General features: G+C 38.8%; 3 protein-coding genes across 3 annotated transcripts; all 3 read right to left on the bottom strand.

Moving 5' to 3' along the window:
* Positions 1 to 1,756: 1,756 nt before the first annotated feature.
* Positions 1,757 to 6,145, bottom strand: LOC145914191 (cholinephosphotransferase 1-like). The gene is made up of 9 exons (XM_083001981.1): positions 6,037 to 6,145; positions 5,779 to 5,912; positions 5,272 to 5,419; positions 4,310 to 4,451; positions 3,687 to 3,777; positions 3,521 to 3,625; positions 3,148 to 3,303; positions 2,478 to 2,609; positions 1,757 to 2,286 (listed from the first exon to the last, which is right to left on the bottom strand). The coding sequence occupies exons 1-9, from the start codon at positions 6,125 to 6,127 to the stop codon at positions 2,143 to 2,145; spliced, it is 1,143 nt and encodes a 380-aa protein (XP_082858107.1). The 5' UTR covers positions 6,128 to 6,145; the 3' UTR covers positions 1,757 to 2,142.
* A 1,559-nt stretch (positions 6,146 to 7,704) lies between these two features.
* Positions 7,705 to 10,389, bottom strand: LOC145913991 (uncharacterized). Its single transcript, XM_083001763.1, has 4 exons — positions 9,591 to 10,389; positions 9,387 to 9,522; positions 9,026 to 9,227; positions 7,705 to 8,804 (listed from the first exon to the last, which is right to left on the bottom strand). The coding sequence occupies exons 1-4, from the start codon at positions 10,330 to 10,332 to the stop codon at positions 8,061 to 8,063; spliced, it is 1,824 nt and encodes a 607-aa protein (XP_082857889.1). The 5' UTR covers positions 10,333 to 10,389; the 3' UTR covers positions 7,705 to 8,060.
* A 1,519-nt stretch (positions 10,390 to 11,908) lies between these two features.
* On the bottom strand, positions 11,909 to 18,879 carry LOC145914787 (retinoic acid receptor RXR-alpha-B-like). Its single transcript, XM_083002632.1, has 8 exons — positions 17,669 to 18,879; positions 17,468 to 17,534; positions 16,923 to 17,150; positions 16,564 to 16,704; positions 15,707 to 15,849; positions 15,401 to 15,530; positions 14,576 to 14,800; positions 11,909 to 13,781 (listed from the first exon to the last, which is right to left on the bottom strand). The coding sequence occupies exons 1-8, from the start codon at positions 17,924 to 17,926 to the stop codon at positions 13,444 to 13,446; spliced, it is 1,530 nt and encodes a 509-aa protein (XP_082858758.1). The 5' UTR covers positions 17,927 to 18,879; the 3' UTR covers positions 11,909 to 13,443.
* Positions 18,880 to 19,163: the final 284 nt, after the last annotated feature.

The following is a 19,163-nucleotide window of genomic DNA, read 5'->3' as shown; positions in this document are numbered from 1 at the left end:
TACATATAGGTACGATGGCTTTGAACTGTCATCAATGTTCAGTGAAGGCTTGTTGTTCTGGATGTCTTCATTTTCCAAAAAAACCCGCTAGACCTTAACATAAGCACTGATGATGAACACACTATAGAGCTTGAAACGTTGCTTGCCAACAGACTTTTTGCTTTGGGTTACATCTTTAAAGTTATCTTCTCATATAATATAATAACATAGCATTCGGCATGGGGTATAGTTACAGCGATTCGTAAAGAGGATGCGGGTCGGATAATTTTGGTTGCCAACCCCTGCTCTAACCAAGGTTAAAGGTCAACCAAGGTTCAAACAGGGGGATGACGACCCTGCGGGCACCCATTATTTTGTTTTTGTTTTGCTTCAATATCTCGTCGTAAATTTGTGTCAATTTTTTCAGTTGTTATTTATTGTTGTTAGTTCATCGTAATTAATAGTAATGCGTCCGGACGCCGGTCAATCTGGATCGATAGAATCAACACAGAATGTTTATCTGTAAGCAGGCAAAGCGGTTTAAAAAACAGCAAAACCCAATCCTAACCTTGTTCAAACCCGGCGAATGCATCAACAACAGAACGAAGCAAAACAGGCCAGACGAAAATCCTAGCAATGTGACAGTGCACGGCGTGACATGCTTGGGAACAACCAGGTCACACGATTCCACCACAGAGCTGTCAGAATAAAATACAATTGTCATTCATGGCATAAATACAACAAGTTAAACCAATAAAACTGGTACCGTTGTAAATTATGGTCCAAAATTTTACTGATATATCCACAGTTTAACTAAACATCCAACGTTCTTGCATTAGTCACCTCTGACAAATCCCTCTAAAATTCCCCTGCCAGTTTGGTAGTATTTACGCTTTTCTAGTTTTTCGAAATCCAGTCTAGACGAAAACGTCATAATGTAATTATATGCACGGTCGAAAGCGCGGCATCCACTGGTATGCCGATACGCTTCATCCTGATCGCGTACAGTTAATGGGCTGTTGGATTAGTCAAGTAAATATTCAGTCCCCAACAACACTACCCTGGCATACAAAACCTACGCTATATAGAGGGGTAAATAGCAAATCTGGCAACCAAGTCCGTGTTCTTACAACTGCATTTTTGGCTACGGATAACACTTCAATCACATGAATTAAATCACTTTGCATAGAATTTCGTCTTCTATATATTTGCATTTGCGTCAACTGCGCCTCGACATGTGTAGCTTTAGACAGCGAGAGCTGTGGGACACGGTGCAATTGTTCTCCGTGCTCACTGCAGGTCGGAGCGAAACTTCAGCGTTGTTTTACGTTTTTTTAATCTGTTTTTCAACAAAATTGCCTACCAATAAAAACAAAACTTTAAACCTGTGTATTAATGACTATAGTTTGTTCGTCAACAACTATTAAACGTAGCGTCATACTAAACCTCCTTGGGATGCCCACAATTACTATGCCAAATATTGATTCTAAGTTGCTACAATGTTTTGGTTACCAAAGTATCACTACTTTGACAATGTTATTCTTCCTTGCAATGTTACGCAGATTTGGAAATACTTTTGGGTCGGTTATTTATCTGCAGCTCAATTAGTAATATTGTCTCCATAATATATGTTTTATTGTGATACGGGCCCGGACTGCACTGCTGGTTTAGCTTTTGCTTGGCCATATCTTATGTTTCCACCTTGTTCTCCCGTCATAAAGACAAGTTTTATTGTGTTAATGCCAATATTAGAGGACACCTCTTTATACGATGCTGTACATTTAGAAAAATTGCATAATACTTTAAAATTCGACATTATAATCCTGTAAACATCTGTACACTCTTTTGACGTTCTGGGTGCAGAGGCATTTTTACGATATTAAGTACAACTTCTGGAGTATAACATAACACCTTAAAAACGGCTTCCAGGTAAAACAACTAAAAAATTAGTGCAAAACAAAAGTATGAGGAATCCGATCAACAAAGAATTTGAAGCACAAAGTAAACTGCGCAGTATTTCCAACGAATTCACCTACAAATGGTATTTCGTAAGCAAGTAACTTTTAACGCAAGAGATTAATCACCAAAAAAATGCATGGTATAGGTTTACAAAGTTATTATGATGAGTAAAAATGGTTGTAAGCGAGGTCCACACTTAGCAGTTTACTGGTTGCGGTACTTCGTTTCAAAGCATTCCCAAAATTTTCTGTCTCCCTTCCTTAGGCGAAAGATCTCTATTCCGTGATAAGCGGCAATTTCTCGCGTTATGCCGACAAAACAACGCGCGACGTCAATCAAACTAAAGAGCTGCGGAATAAAAGCAGTTTTAACATCAGCACGTCCGTAAAATGCAATAAATCTTACATAGCTGCTCTAAAAAGAGAAAAAATATTAGTAAAACTATATAAGCTAGAAGTGCGGCCTGGATCTTTATAGAGATCCTGAATTAGTGTATTGGAAACCCCAGACGAGGTCGCAACCATAATTTGCATACGTACACAGCATATTACAAGGCTCCAGTACAAGCTTTCCGATTCTTGGAGGTAAAAGGTTCCACATGTAAACAAGAAGATTGGTACAAGAGAAATGTCCACGGCATTCACATATGGACGACCTACGTAATGTGATATCTGGAAAAATAAAACGTTGGAAATACAATGTTTTAGTGCTTTCCGGGTGGTTTAAACAAAAGAAAATCAAAAATAATTATGAGACAATACTAGTTGTTAAATTTTGAATTTTCAAACTACAGTTGTATATCTTGGGACATAAAATATACAGTTATAACTTGGCGTTACTGTATCTGTGAAAGTACAAACATGGACACCTTGATCTCAGTCGCCCGGAGACACTTTTCATTTTTGCAACATTATTTGACGGCTTCTCGCCTGAGGACTTATTTTCGGTCGCGTATCCATCATGATAATTGTTTTTATTGTTAAGCCCAAAACGTCGCAACTGCGGAATGCTACTTTAAATTGCCGACTATCATGTAGAATCATGATCAAAATAGCAAACAATTTACGCTACCTTTTATTTTTACTGGACGCCAATTTTAACACCAATATCCGAATATCTGGCAACCCTATATGTTAGCCCCCCTCCCACCCCTTTTCTAGCATTACTGCGTTATGGGTTATTTTGTATACGTAAGAAAATTGGTCTTACCAGCACTCGGACATCTTGTTTCGTGACGAAAAACGAAAAGAACAATGCAAAGAGGACGCATAAATTTTCCTGATCCATCCATGCCTTGGTGCGGTAATATGATGCCGCAAACATGACAAAACCCAATGAAAACGTGGATACCGGGGACATGGTTTTCTGCAAATGGAAAATAAAGACTAATTGTATTCGGAAGATTTGCAAGGCATGTATTTTCGCAAAGTGATATAGGTGTAGCCTATTTGGTGCAGTGCATTTAATTTTATATCTTTACAACATATTTAAAAAATGTTGAATTGTATGCAAGGCAAATACGCTTTAATACTTTTTGCAACAACGTGTGATTGTGTTTTTTCATAAGCAAGAAAACCATTACTTTTGTATCCAGCATCACTTTTACGTTTTCCAGCGTTTTTATGACTGCGAAAGCGATAAGAACGGAACTGCTGACATGAAGTGCACTGACAGTCATGCCTGAAACCTAAACATTTATCTGTTAAAATCAAAACGGAATCAACACAAACATTCGTTTCCGAGTATACCTGAATTTCTGCCAACCACAATTGCGAGCCGTATGCGGCTGTCAGGAACATTACAACAACGCCAATCAATTGAATCTCAGTGTGATCGACACTAAAAAATACGATGTAAGTTTAATTATGTGCAAAAAAAGCCATCATAATTGAGACCTGTAAGGTCTCTTCAGTGCAACTGTTGCCTGTAGCACTGCGCTAGCCAGCTGACACCCAGATTCCACTTTGTGGTTATTTTCGGTCAAAGTTTAACCACTGCCACAGGCAACAGCTGCACTAATGAGACCTTAAAGGTCGAAACAGTGTGTACACCTGTCTGCATCTCTCGGTGTAGATTGATTTATGATATAGGGGAGGCACAAATTATGGTCACCTTGCATATGGAGAAAATGGTATAGGATTATTTACTTTAGAATTGATGGTAATTTACAACTTTTGGCAACACTTGTCCTATTTTGTATTAACCCTAGCTTTAAATACGATGTGCCAAACAGTACACGAGACAAATCAAGAAAAATTAAGTAGTTTGATCGAGTAGCGAGACTTTTATTACTGTTGTTGTTACATAAATATGTTTCCGTGGTGTTTAGTAAAAGTAAATACAGGCCTAATGTTGGGCAAAGTGTGCTTACAGTCCAACATTGAAAATCCCTGTAGCGTAAGTACGCCAATGGGCTGATGAAAACGCGGCGCGACCAACCATGAACAAAATCATCCAAATCGTTTGGTGAAGTCCCATGCGAAGACAACTGGTCGAGATGACAAACTGGAAACCTGTTTCACAAACGACCCACATTAACTTGTTGTAAGTGCTACAAGTTACATTCACTGCCATAAAACACTGTTACAAAACGTAAGAAGTACATTAAATGTTTTGGTTGATAGATTTAATCAGGATATTGATGCTGTTCTAAGCTAACCCATGCTTAGTTGGACGAATAAATCAAGTTGTTAATATTCTTAACACAAAGAACGTTGAAAATATTTCGAACAATATGTCGGCAATTGCAGCAATTTGATTCACCAAATTGTTACATTGCTCGAAGGCAAAAGTTTGAAGGCAATTTTGCTGCAAAGCAATGACACGACAGAAGTGTTCCGTTTCAAACGAGAAATTCGTATTTTTTCAGGAAGACGATAGTTTCCTTTCAGCCGATGCGGTGCTTGCTGCCATAACGTATGTTTGGTCCAAAGGCTGACAAGCGCAATTTCCACGAGGCATTTGCATCGAAGCGGTATTTCGGTGAAATTCCTGCGCTTTTACGAGAAAAAACAATGCACTTGTGGCGCATGGGCTACACCACCCCAACATAAAATATTATTTCGCGCAGTCTAGCTTGCGCTGCGTTCATTAATCATAGTTTGCTGTAGCATGTGGGACAGGATCTCCGCAAAACTAGCCGCGATTTTTGTTTCTATGTTTTTTTGATGCTTTTATTGTTCTATATACACAGTAGATATGCACTTTATGACACAGAAAGAGGCTCGCAGTAATTTTTGCACAGCAGCCACGTATAGAGAACTGCACATGGATAGACGCCACACCCAATTCCGTTTTCGCCTAAAACTATTTTTTACATAACTCGATACTCACTGCTGTTAAGCGAATCGGCCGCGTGGTCATACATGTCCTCTATGGCGGAGTGCCTTCCGGTCAGTCGGCTTTGCTTTCCATCAAGGGCGTCCATGGTCTGGTAGAAGAGCAATCCGAAGGCGCAAATGACCAACACCCAGCCCGGAACCTTCACAAATTGCCATGAGAAAAGCTTTAAACGGTAGTAATGGGTCATGCAGCATCCATTCCTTTTCAACTTAAATTTTTTGTCGTAAACTTTATTATATCTGGAGAATTGATTTAGGCGGATTTTTTGGCATTTTGTCACACACCAAGATTACCCAGAACACATTTTCTTCTTCAGCACAATGCGCAAGCTACATTTTGCCGTTGGTGTATGTTTACTGATTCTCATGTGTTAAACTGTTGTTATGATGATACTGGTGCATTATTCTGCGGACCAGAAGTTAATCATACTCAAGCTGATAGCTTTTGTCAACTAAGGGCCGAGCGATTTGTGCTAATTATAAACACTATCTTTCTTACCTCGTCTTTCAAAGCCGGCGAATGCATCAGCAACAAACTGAAGCAAAACACGCCAGACAAAAATCCAAGGAATGTGATGGTGCATGGCGCCACATTCTTTGGAACAAACCAGATCGCACGATTCCACCACAGAGCTGTCAGAATAAAATACAATTGTCATTCATGGCAAAAAAGAACAAGGTAAACCAATGAAACTGGTACGGTTGTAAATTAAAAATTTTTCTAAAGTACATCCACTATCGTTTTTGCATTGCTTACCTCTGACAAATTCTTCTAAAACACCTCTACCAGTTTGGTAATATTTCCACTTTTCCAGTCGTTCGAAATCCAGTTTAGAAAGAAACGTCATTATGGCGAATGTTATGACTTAAAGCGGACTGAAAAGTTGATGCTTCCTCGCGGGACTGTACAACCGCCATGTCGTCATTGCCTTTTTCAATAGCCCAGCGGCGTTGAAAAAATGCCAGCACGCTCACTTCGATTTTCTGTAGCTTTAACTCGCTTGTGCCATGCTATGATCGGTGAAAATGCCATTTTATAGTTTACTTTTATTATCCGTTTGTGTAGCAACTTTTTTTTGCGAAATAAAAATGGTTTCTTGTATTTAAACTGCGTTTGAAACAAATTTCTCCACAAAAAAGCATGATCATTAAATATTATAATCAGTGCCTGCAAATTGTTATTGGTGACAAACAACACGGAAAGTATGCTAACATTCCCCTTCCGTTCACTTTGCGTAGTGGATCTGTATCTGTAAAGCTTTTTTATTCTCGTGTTTAGCTTTCGCATCGACGAATGAGCGCCTTCCCTTTCCTGTTTCCTGTTATGTTTTGCATCTCCATGGTCTCCTAAGCCAGAGGTCCCCGGATGTAGGGTCGAGATGCACTGTAGGTGTTGGTGTCATAGCTTAGCTTTGCAGTGAAACACATTTCAACATTCGTCCTGATCGGTCTGCAGTAAAATGACGAATATAACTTAAACTTATACGTAACCAATCCAGTGACATCCAAAACTGTGCATAATCACCAACTCACCTGACACATATCGTCTTACCTTTCAATAAAAAAATAGCCCTTTCGTGTATTGTGTAACATTATTTTTCCCTGTTAAATGCACATCAAAAAACTTTGCCTCGCAATACGTTTTTGCACAAAAAAAACGTCCATTCCCTAGACACCTTCGTCTAAACAACGTGTTTTACCCAGCTTTGCTGAGGTCTACAATCTTGCAGCGTCGTAATTAACACAAGCCACAACTGCCCGAGGAACTTCACCGAATTTCAAAATATGCACCATCTCGTCCAGTCACGTGTCTACGTTCTCCTCACAACGATTCAGTAAGTTGACGCACGATGTGTTCTATATCACGTGGTCTAAGTTCGTGCTAGTGGTTTACCAGTGTTTTATATATCTTTCTCCTAATTTTTCCATGGTTCTTTTTAGCTGCCTCGTATCGTTAATGGCTACACTTGAAACATCCCGTTATTGTGTTCGCTTTCCCATCCGATTACAAGAATTTTCGGATCATTCGACGTATCAATGATCAGTTCAGCTTAATTTTGTTTCGCCATAACAAAGTCAATTTGGAAAGCAGACACCGTGTTAAATTTTTTTTCCTTCAGTGGGCAATTGTCCAATCAAACGGTTGCGTATTTTGTTTTGTTCCAATATATTATAATTTCGTTTGTTAATTTAAAAGTACCTGTATGATTTCTTTTTAATTTTAAATAAATATATAACATCACACTCTTTCCAGAGCAAAACAATGATACGAAGCAAAAGGCGTTCACGTGGTATATGTTACACCATGTTAGTATACATTTATATTGTCATATTAAACACTATATGAAAAACAAGCATAAAACACGTATGCGCATACAAAAGAACACAGCATGTCATGCCTAGTGGCGAACATGTCGTAGCAAACATAGTAAAAGACAAGCACTTGATTGTAACGCACGTTATACATACAATCAATATTACACCTTTACACGCGTGGTACGTATGACAGGTTAATCTATAAATAAATCTAAATGAGGTATTTTGAGTAAAGGGCTTTTAGCTATATACAGCACAGCAAATTGTAAAAGATAAGATATGTCATGGAAACACGATTGTATTGCATATCATAGTTTCGGTGCAAACGAGGTAAACTTTCGCCTTCTTTTCTAAGTCAACGAAGTGCGGAACTTGCTACCAATAGAGCTAAAGTAAACTAAAATAATTATTGTGCAACTTGAACACAAAATGAAACTATTTCCTATCTATTAACAAGCCCTGGACCTACGTCCAATCACACTCTGGTTCCCAGAACAAATCTATCTTCACCTTCCGTCCTTTCTCCCGGGCAATCGACGCCAGCTTTTCTTCGTACGCAATGCGGGGATCCCCCTTATCAGATAACCCATCGTCGTTGGTCTCAGACTCCGGTGAAAGAAACACTCCGGGCCAAAGTGAGATTTCCGACATTCTCGGGACAAGGGCAGAAAAGTACTCGAACTTGGGAAACGCAGGCTGGCGATCGAAACTCGACAGAACCGACGTAAAAATATCGCTCACAGTGTGCCAACTAGCGTGCGGCTCTCGGATGGTGAGATTTTTTATGCTGCTTGTGGCCTGGTCGCCTTCGATGACAAAACTTGGGCTGCTTGTGCTATTTGGTGTTAAAGCACGTCTTAATTCGTCGCAGTGATTATCCGTCAAACAACAGTGATCGACACTGAGCGTTGTGAGTGATGCTTTTGATATTGCTATGAGCTCAATAAGCGAGTCCCAAAGAGCTCGCCTGCTCGCTAGCGCAGTCTCGCGGAGGAATCGCAATGAACGGATTGTTTGTTTTTCTCTGAAATGACGAGACAGCCATCGTAACAGTTCGACCGTGACGCTCCCTTCGGATAGTTCGAGGTACCTTAAAGACGATGGAATTTTAAGATCTGAAGTGTTGGGAATTGTAAAACGAACTCTGCTGACTTCCAGCCACCGTAGTTTTGGCCAATTTTCGACAATGTCCCTCCAAAAAATGGCAGTCTAGAAATTACAAATACAATCTGAAAATGCAGTAAATTGTGATACAAACAACTTGTATTTGTTGCTGAATACTGCCCTTCTGACAAACTTGTATTTGAATAAACAGTCGCAGAATTTGATACCTTTAATGGATAAATATACTTTCTACAACGAAATACCCATGATATGATCCCTGATATTTTAACGATTCATAGAAATACGGTTTACTCTCAAATTTTTACCTCTTCTGCAGTAAATGCGATCGGCTGGAAAGCACAGGTGGATAGGGAAAACTCCTCTAGGCCGGTTAAATATCTAAGGGCTTCGCGAGCTTCAAAAAGGCAGGTTGGTTTAACGTTACGAAAATGAAGTTGACGAACCAGCTTAGGGTTGGATAGGCTTTGAATGATTTGGGACATCAACGCCGGTGAAACGTCATCGAATCTATTAATAGAATAACTTTGTAAAGACACAACTTGCATGTGTCTTAAGTACAGTTTGTCATACAAAAGTGACTTTGGATATTTGTGCAAGCTTTTTCAGAATAATTAAACATTTTCAGAATACAAGGAAATATTTTAGGACATGGGAACACATTCTTACCGAAACGAAGAGATTTCGATGTCAATGTTGTATTTTCTGGAGGTTCTAACAACATACAGTAGATCATCACAGAAAGCACCATTTGATGAACCAACCATGGCTACCTCCAATTTTATAGTTGGTTTTAAATCCATTTCTGAGGATAATGCATAAATATTTTTATAATATTTGTTCGGAAACCAATTTGAACAATATTATTCTTACCGGAAGATGAACATGTTTCGTTGTCTGAGGTGCTATCCGCAAACTTTTCCAATGCCAATTTTAACGCATTTAATGTGGTTCTGGTGCCGTGAATATTGCCATTTGAACTCCGCATATCCAGCACTTTTACAGGGTGTCCAAGGCTGCCATTAAACTCCCGTACTTCGTGGCATAATTTGTCCGCTAATTCATCCATTTTTGTCACATTTTGGTGGTGTGCAATGCTACGTCGACGACAACTTTCTTCAACTTGCAGTTCGTCCCAAGCAACCAGCTGGTGTTCGCACGTAATGGCTGGAAATGCGGTCCTACAGATGTTGTGACACATTAGGAAGCCGTCCACCGCGTACATTGCCAGCCATTGCCGCATTCGCATCGTCAGCTCAACAGGTAGGTCGGAATCATTCAACCATGACTGACCAAACGTACCCTTTGTCCAAGAAGCCATTATGACGTGTAGGCAATGACGCGCCAGTAACAGAGTTTTGAAGCGTTTGTTGGGTACGTTGTTGTATGTGCTGCAGTCATTTAGGGTGTCCACAAGACTCCAAGTTTTTTGACTGCAGCAAGGCGACTGGCATTTGGAAGTGTGGAACGAAACGCTGCCTCTATCTAAGCACAAGAAAAACGTCCGCAAAATCCCCAAAACGACAGATCTTGGCACAAGTTTTCCGGACACAAATTCCTTTAGGGCTGTATGTATTTTATGTAAATCCTCTTCAGGCATCAGTCTTGCAAACATGGCTCTGCCTGCCGTTAGACGGCAAACGGTCTTTAAGGTAATGGGCCCTTGGCACACCATTTCTATTTAAGCAAAGGAAAACTGCAAAACAAATGCACAAATTTTTGTTGCAACCTAAAATTTAGTTTGTACAAAACAAAACGACACAAAAGATACAAGTTTGCTGTGTACATTTTAATTCTGCGACCAGCCTGACATCTGGCGCGTACAAGGATTAACATCACCGACCCACATCACTAAATAATGGATACAGCCCTGCAATCTTTGAACACAGTCCCTTTTGTCAACCAGATGGCTGCAATTGATTGCGCGGAACATATACTCTCTTTCTTTACATGGTTTTCTCGTACTTTTATTGACAAAACTGACTAAATGAACCTATTCTATATTATCGACTAACGCCTCATTAGTCCAACATTTACTTAGCAAAAACGAGGCTACACAGTGCCAGGGACTAGGCGTACGCTTACTAGCCTTTGTAACGATTCGGTTTGATCAGTTAACGTCCATCGACCGTGGTACTTTATTTGTATTGCACATTCGAAACCAACTGTCACTACAGGCAGTGCCAGGGTAGTGAGGGCAAATACTACATCACTCACCTTTATTTACACATCTTCGCCTTTGGTTAAAACCAGCCTTTCGTTTATTTTTGTGGCCACTGACATGTTAACCTGACAACATTGTTTTCCAAAGCTTGTTACTCAAAACTTTTCCAAAATTGACAGATAAAACCAACTTACAAGCAAAAGCTACCTCGCTAATGGCAGTGTTCGTTTTGCATACAGCCTGCGGCGCAATACGTTCTGAATGGCAGAAAGGGTAGCAGGAAACGATGTAAGTTTGATTCGTGTCCCTTGTCATAGTCACATGCTGCGTAATCATCTGTTCAACCATTCGTGCTATAATACGACCAGCTAATTGGACAGTGTGAAGCAGCTGCGATACCGTACAGTTGACCAAAGAGAAAGCCTGCTAGCGTTGAGAACAACCACTTGAGTTACAACCTTTTTTTCTTTTTACAAATGGAATGTCTTTGTTCATTACGCTTGTAAAACAATTGGGCAATTATAGTTTTGTCACGAAGAACAAACCAAAATGTGCTAAATTCAACATTGCGCAAATGTAGACCTGTTTTCTTACCTAATTTTTAATCTCATTGGTAGCAAATGACAGCATAACTCGGTTGCGATGACAGCAATAAAACAATTTGCTGCACAACAACTTCATTTTGAATGACTCGCCCTATTTGTGTGTATCGTTATTTCGCCTTTCAAACCTCATTAACAAAGCATGTATTGCAGTCACGCTATTTGACAAACCGCAACATCAGAAATATCAACAAACGTCGTACTGGATGGTGATAATGTTTGCAGTTGTAGCCAAAGTGTCGCATCCACTTTCTTAACATGGAAGTACCCAAAACGGGTTTCTTTTTACTGTGATTTCATTTTTTCGACCTGTATCCATTTGCAGAAAGTTACGCTATATCCATTTGCAGACAGATACACTTACATATATTTGCATAAAGTTACACCATATCCATTTGCAGAAAGTTTTATTTTTGAAACAGGGCGAACAAGGCATTACTTTGGGTTCCTTAAACTTCACGAAATGAACAACTTTCTGCAAGCAGGTTTTGCCACCGACAGCAGATGAAGCTGAAAACATTAAAATTGCGGAAAGATACAACGGCACACAACAGCGCAGGAATGAAAGGATTGAATTTCCATTTTCTAATCTTTTAAAACCGGTTTCAGGCAGATTAGGCCGGTTGAGGTTACACAGCATGTACAAGTGTGCTCATTGCGTGAAATTATTCTGGACAAACTCATCGTTACTATGACGACCAACACACAAACAAACAATGACAGAAAATTTAAAATGAGCGAGAGAATGGATTGCAAATTTTCACACAGAACGGTTAGATGTCTTGTTGTGGTTTTTAAACAACTTGTGTTCAGAACTTCATTTAAACTCCGATAAAACATGTTCTTGTATGTGCGTTTTCATACACATGTTTTTGCAGGTTACCTGGCATCACGTGATCAACATCAGCTTGCAGAGGCTGTTAAATATTTGCTTCTAAAGAGAAAAAAACACACACGATGGCAAAACTTATACCTGCAAAGGAAGCAAATATATTACTATGTGCACGCAAAGGCAGAAAAATTCGGAAAAGATTCAGAATCGCGTTGAACTGTAGCAAAAAGCGCGGGGATGCTATCGAATTTTCCAAAAATGTATTTGGGTACACCTATAGGGTTAAAAACCGAACAGTATTTAGTCATAAAACCGATTAAAAGTGATTCTATCCGACAAACGGACACAGAAGCAACAACACAAACATGTTTTCCAAACAATACAAGGCCACCACACGAATACGTGCGTAAAACACTTAAAGGCGTCACTACTACTCAGAGCAGCGGAAAGACACAAAATTACAGGAGTTCCTCGTAAGCGGTTTGCTAAAGAAGTTCGTCTTGGTTAAAATTTCCCACCAGCCTCAAAACAGTTTAAATAATTTCAGCTTACAAGCATGATTCCTAGTTCGTGTTGTCCAGATGATCCGTTTTACGAAGCAGTATAAAACCAACAAGAAATTGATGAAGTCAGAACTAACTATTTCGAATATCTGTTTGTTGAATATACAGACGTACATCAGGTTATCTTCGATGCTAGTCAACATTACTAACATCACCAACACCTAATGGTTAAGACCTTGCCACGATGCGGTGACTTTGGGCAAAAAAACCTACACGCAAACAAGGCTTTTCACAAAATGATGTACGGTATTGGTTCGTTGTCGATTGTGCATTAATTTAGAAAAGGTCAAACGGTGATTTGTAATGACGGTGTAGCGACCACAGACAAAATGCAACGTAAGGAAAAGGTTTTGGTGTTTACCTTTCCCTTACGTAGCAATTTGTCTGTGAATTGGACGGAAAGTCAGCTTCAAAGTGTGAAATATCCGGCGAACACGTTGTCAGCTAGTTAACAGTAGGGCGAAAAATCCAAACTTCATCAGAATGTCGTTCATCCAAGCAGCGTTTCCCAAATAAAAAACCGCCGGCCCTCATTCCATATTTACATCGAAACGTGTATGTGCCGTCACATTAACGACACGGAGGAAGACCCAGCCCCGCTTGAGGAAGATGGCGACATGGAGTGGAGATGGTGGGTTTGCTGCGCCCCCAAGTGGTTCTTATCGTCGGTGGAGAGTTTGTCCATAAGAAACTGGTCGATCGGAGTGTTACCGATAAGCTTGAAAAAGAAAAGGTGTTCGAGGCACTTCAAGCCGATGGATCGAAGAGCTGGCAGACGGAGCAAGAGTTTCGCGAAACGACCGGGATTTTCTGGGTATTTGGACTTGCAGTAAATCTCGAGCGAGGCGTACACTTTCTCACGAAGCTGTTCAATTTGACCCGGGTCCGATAGCTCCTTGGCGTCTAAACGAAGGTTAAAATTAAATTTTGCATTCACTAAAAGGCTTGAATACGTACAGGTTTTTCAAAAAACGCGCGCTCACGGAATATGCAAACGTATTTGCCTACGACTATCAAACCCGGAAAAAGGTACGCTACACCATGGAATACATAAAAGCGTGTGACATTTTGACCTTGCAACGTACATGCGACTAACACCGCAAAAAGTGTACGCAAACTTTCCGCATGCACGTAGTCGGGGACTTTACAGTTACCCTGTCACTAACTTGCAGTATTGACAGCACTTCATATATGCCGGTACTTCCCGTCACGTGACTACGTACGTAGCAACGGTTCACGACTGGGTCAAATTACAAACAATGCATTTGGGCGACAATTTTTGCCCTGCATGAATCATACCCACTGTAATGTGATTTTCATTTTAGGAACGATTTAACGCCGTTTAGCATCGCTTGCTGGTAAACGTAATTACATTGGTATGGATTGTTTTGCTTTCATGCATACCAGAATTACCATTGCCAAGGTCACAGCAATGGCACAATTCAATTAGCAAACAGGATTAGTGTAAGAAGAGTTCTTCCCATTGTGGTGGCATGATTTTGGAGTTTGTGTGTCCTATGTCAATGTGTCGTTTTAACAAATTAAAACAGCATACTGTGCATTTCATTCTCAATTAGCTACCTGTCCCATATAACAAATTGAAAAAGCAGGCGCTGTCATTTGCAGGAAATAAGAAAATACTTAGGTTTCAAAGATTTTACAAAACAAGTGTCACCATCAATCTATACATGACATACCTGGATTAAACAGCACTATTGCACGAAGGCACCCAAGTTCTGTTCTGTCCATATTCATGTCTCGCATTTTTGAAATCAGCTCGGTCAAAACACGATCAAAAATAGCCCCAACACCTGCTGAATGTGCAGTTTGTCTGTAGACTCGCAGTCCAGATGAAAGGATAATTCCGTCTGGAATTTCAATGCTACGGTGGCTAAATGATGCAATGAGAAGTTCATTCCAACCTTTGTATAATAAAACATTATTTTAGATTGTGAACTTTATTATACCTGTTCAAAAGCAAGGACTAAAAGGAAGCCAAAGGTAGGACCATAATTTATAATTTGGAATGTCACATGTTTTATTTATTGATATCACTTGGTTTGGCTAAGTAATGCTGCATATTGTTACTCTTTTTTGGGCACAAATATGTGTGTATGTATGTATAAGAGTGGACTTTGAAATATCAACAGACTTTGTATTAATGTATATACAAGCTTTTTGGTTAAGCTCTTTGCGTAATGTTAAGGCAGTTAAGTAAACAAATGAGTTTTTGCCAGAGGATCAGAAAACAAACAAAACAGACTCAAATCTCTATGATAACAAACAAGAAGCCGCATAAATGTAAACCCAAGCAAACATTTGCTCTTTTTGTAACTTACACATACCTTACTGCAGCAAAAACTTGTAGGTTTTACACTATAATGAAATTTTTCAACATCTTTAAGTTGATTTCACTCTTGGTATATATACCATATGTTTTACCAGAATTATTTTTTAAGAAATATCCTTGGCGACACTGTAGGGTATATAGGAAAAACAAACCCAATCATCAACATTGTTACCTGCTCGCAGCAGAGTGACTTGATCATCCAGCAAAAGAGATAAAAAATGTGGGACATTCTTTGCCCATTCAACCAAAGTAAATAGTTGGTGATCTGCCGCTTTACAAACACTTGTATCTGAATCCATTGGCTGCAATGTCAAAAGAAACAGAATTAGACAAACAAGTTGCATTTGGTTTGCATGTCACAGGAAAATTTTAACAAAGCGAAGAAGTCAAGCTTTGCTGCTAAGAGAAATTGCTATTGACTTAATGAAAGAATGCACATACTTTAAATGCACTGTTTTATACAGCAAGGGTTGTATACCTCCTGTAAGCTTATCATATCCTCAGGTTTGGGGTCAGAAGACAATTCTGCCTGTAGTATTTTCTCCACTGGCATTTCATCAGCAGGATTTGGGTCTCCCATCTCATCTTGTTCTTTATTCTTCTGTCTCTCTTCTTGCACAGCTTTCAATTGTGCAACAGTTAACAGATAGTTTTTTATCATTGCTTACACATTTAGGACATTTAGGAGTTTGGGCTTGTTAAAACTTAAAACTAGCATCTAAAAGTGACTTTTTTAAATTAAATAGATTGAAATAAATATGTCATCATATCATACTATTAAATAATGATTGGTTTACTCCAGCTTATAAATAAAATCAGGCCCTGATAAAGTAATAAAAATGTGACATGGTATTAGTTGAAACCTTTGAGTAATCTATCAAATAGATCAAAATTCAATCAGGTGAGTATATTGTTAAATATTTACCCAGTTTCAGTATATATATAGCAATGAGCAAACTATGTTTTAGCCTAAAATGAGTACGTGAAATTACTACGAGTCTAAAGGCAGATCACTATGATTGAGTGCATAAACTGACTAGCGGAGGTCACACAAATAGCACCGTGTTGAACTATACATAGTGGAAGGAAATTAGCAGAAACACAAGAGGCCACAGGATTTGGCCTGTAATGAACTGCACATGCTTTAAGGTCACTTAAGGTTTATGCAAAATAATGTGTGGGTATATATATTAAAACACATACATGGACAGATAGACAATATTCTTGAAGCAAGTGCTTTTTACACAAGCAACAAAATTAAGTGTATCTTACTACAGTGATTGAAAATGTTGTGATACTGCTTTTTCAATGTATATGGAAGTGTTAAACACTTACCCTCTTTCTTCATTCCCATGGCCTGACACTTTTGGTAACGACAGTATTGACAGCGATTTCTTTGCCGCTTGTCAATGACACAGTCCTTGTCATCGCGACATGTGTAAGTTAGAAGTTTCCGAACGGTTCTCTTGAAAAACCCTTCAAAACAATTCATGGTGGAAATTAATAACACTGTATTGTCACAATATACCTTTGTGCCAATTTTTATCAACAATTGTTAAGGACACAGTGTCATTATGCAATAATAATTCAAACGCTTTTTATAACTAAGTAGCAATGTGTACTTTCAAAGCTTCTTTAGGGCAAATGGTTTCACTGTTATTATTTTTTCCATTACTTCAGCTATTTATTTGTACCTTTGCAACCCTCACAACTGTAGACTCCATAGTGTTTTCCAGAGGCACGGTCGCCACAGACAGCACAAATGTGTTTTGAAATAGATTGAGAGTTTGTCACAGAGAAGGGGTTTACAGAAGGGTTATCTGAGGATGAAAGTTGGGGGAACTGCAGAGGAGCTGAATTCTGGCCTGGAACGCCTATTTCTTGTTTGACATGAATGTTGTCAAACTGAATGTTGAGCCCACCTAAATAATTAAAAAGGTCATATTAATCAGAGCACCAAGAAGGTTTCAAAATTCAAAACCACGAATACTAATAAAACCCACAGTGGCATAAATTTTCCGGCTTCCTAAATTAATAAAAAAATTGCACATGTCCAAAAGCAATTATGCAATCTTTGGTATAAGTCGGTCTTTATTACTTTAATTAAAATTAAAAACCATTTATGGGTAATTAATAATGTACCGATAATACAGTCCAAACAAGTTTACTTTTAAGTAAGCTATCAAAGAAAATATCAAAAGGCTGCTAAATTTATGCAGTAGCTTGTTAACAGACAAACCTTGTGACCCTGAACTACTGTCTGGAATCTGTTGCTGGGAGGAAGACTGACCATTCAAAGGAGATGACTAAAACACACAAAAAAGAAAAATTAACTTAAACTATATGTGCATTATCAGCATCAACATCAACCAACATAAACACAATTGATTTAACCAGTATATGTGCATTTTGTAAAACATTTTGAAAACACCAATTTTACATTGCTGTTTTGTTCATTTGGTGATTGTCCCAAACTTGGATGATCTGAATTCTTGACTGGGAGCATCATGCTGTGATGGGGTAGCTGCATCAACGCCCCTTGGGGGTTCATGCCAAAATGTTGATGGCCCATGGGGACCATGCCCCGTATGTTCATTAATGGCATAGCCCCTGGTTGCAGACGCTGATTTGGTTGTGTGAACATCGATGGCATGCTGGAAGGTGTCGATGGTGACATTCCACTTGTAGGAAGTGACATTTTTTCTTTAGAGTAAAGTTGTATTTCCGATTTTAATTTTTATTGTCACATCCTGTTTGAGGTACAATTTAGCAATTATTAGCAAGAATTTTGAAAACAGTAAACCTTCAGCAATAATATGCAAGATGGAAAGTTCACAATTTACATAGACTGTTGAAAGCAAGCATCTTTGCATGGTTTACCATCAAAAAACACAAATCTACTAAACCACAAAGCACCACGCAACAATATGTACATTGAATCCTGTTAATCCACATTAAATTTGTCCATTACGTTTATCCAGATTAAAAAAATCTCTGAATTGTTCAAATACGTTTGTTAGTTTAACAATTCATAGTTTATATAAGATATGCAAAATTGCATACATTGAAAGTGATCTTTGTATGCTGAAGATACAAAAAGCACTGCAACATGTGTTTATTATCTTATGTGTAGATTATTCAAAAATACATGGTGAATTGCTGTAACAGCATACACTGATACACAAAAGAATTATTCAGTTGATGTTGACATGCAACTTAAAGTAGTTGCTACGAACAAGCGTTTGGCGTAGCAATGCAAAATTAAAGCATCCACACAAATACAGATTACAATATGTCAATTTTTTATCTAAAAAAGGCAAAATTCTGATTAAATATCTGCATTGTCTGAAGATTTGCTGTTATTAAAGAGATAACACATCATTGGTTCCTTCAGTTTAGTACGAATTAGGCGAATTTTCAAATAAATCATATCCAGATTAACCGAGTTCTACGGTACATTTATTTACATTAGCCTATTGAAACAAGCCTATTGACAAAGGCTAGTTTGGCAATTGCACAATTTTGTGTCAAACAGAAGGACTCAATTTTCTAATACCAGCAAACAACTATAGCTGTTGTGTACTTTGTAACGTTGCAACGAAAATCCCAGCTCGAAACAAGAACTACAATAAGACAATGCTTCGACCAGAGGGTCAGTGGACTCAGTGCTATGACGAAACAGTACCAGTTCTCTTATGTCATCCGAAAGGTTTTTTGGATGATAGCAACGTAAACAGTATGAGAGAAAGTGGTTTGGTGTGTTTTGTACTGCAAAGTTTGCAAACATGCAAAGTTTGTAAAGCATAAAATGTTGCTTGAAAGCTTGAACTCCCAATTGCCCAACATATAACTACGGGCTAAAACCAGCCATGTGAAAACAATATGTTGGTTAAGTGTGAGCAGGCGAAAGTTACGAATCCACACACCAACTGCTG

Source organism: Ascidia mentula, chromosome 9 (genome assembly GCF_947561715.1).
Source record: "Ascidia mentula chromosome 9, kaAscMent1.1, whole genome shotgun sequence".
NCBI lineage: Eukaryota > Metazoa > Chordata > Ascidiacea > Phlebobranchia > Ascidiidae > Ascidia > Ascidia mentula.
This window is presented reverse-complemented; position numbering and strand designations above follow the sequence as displayed.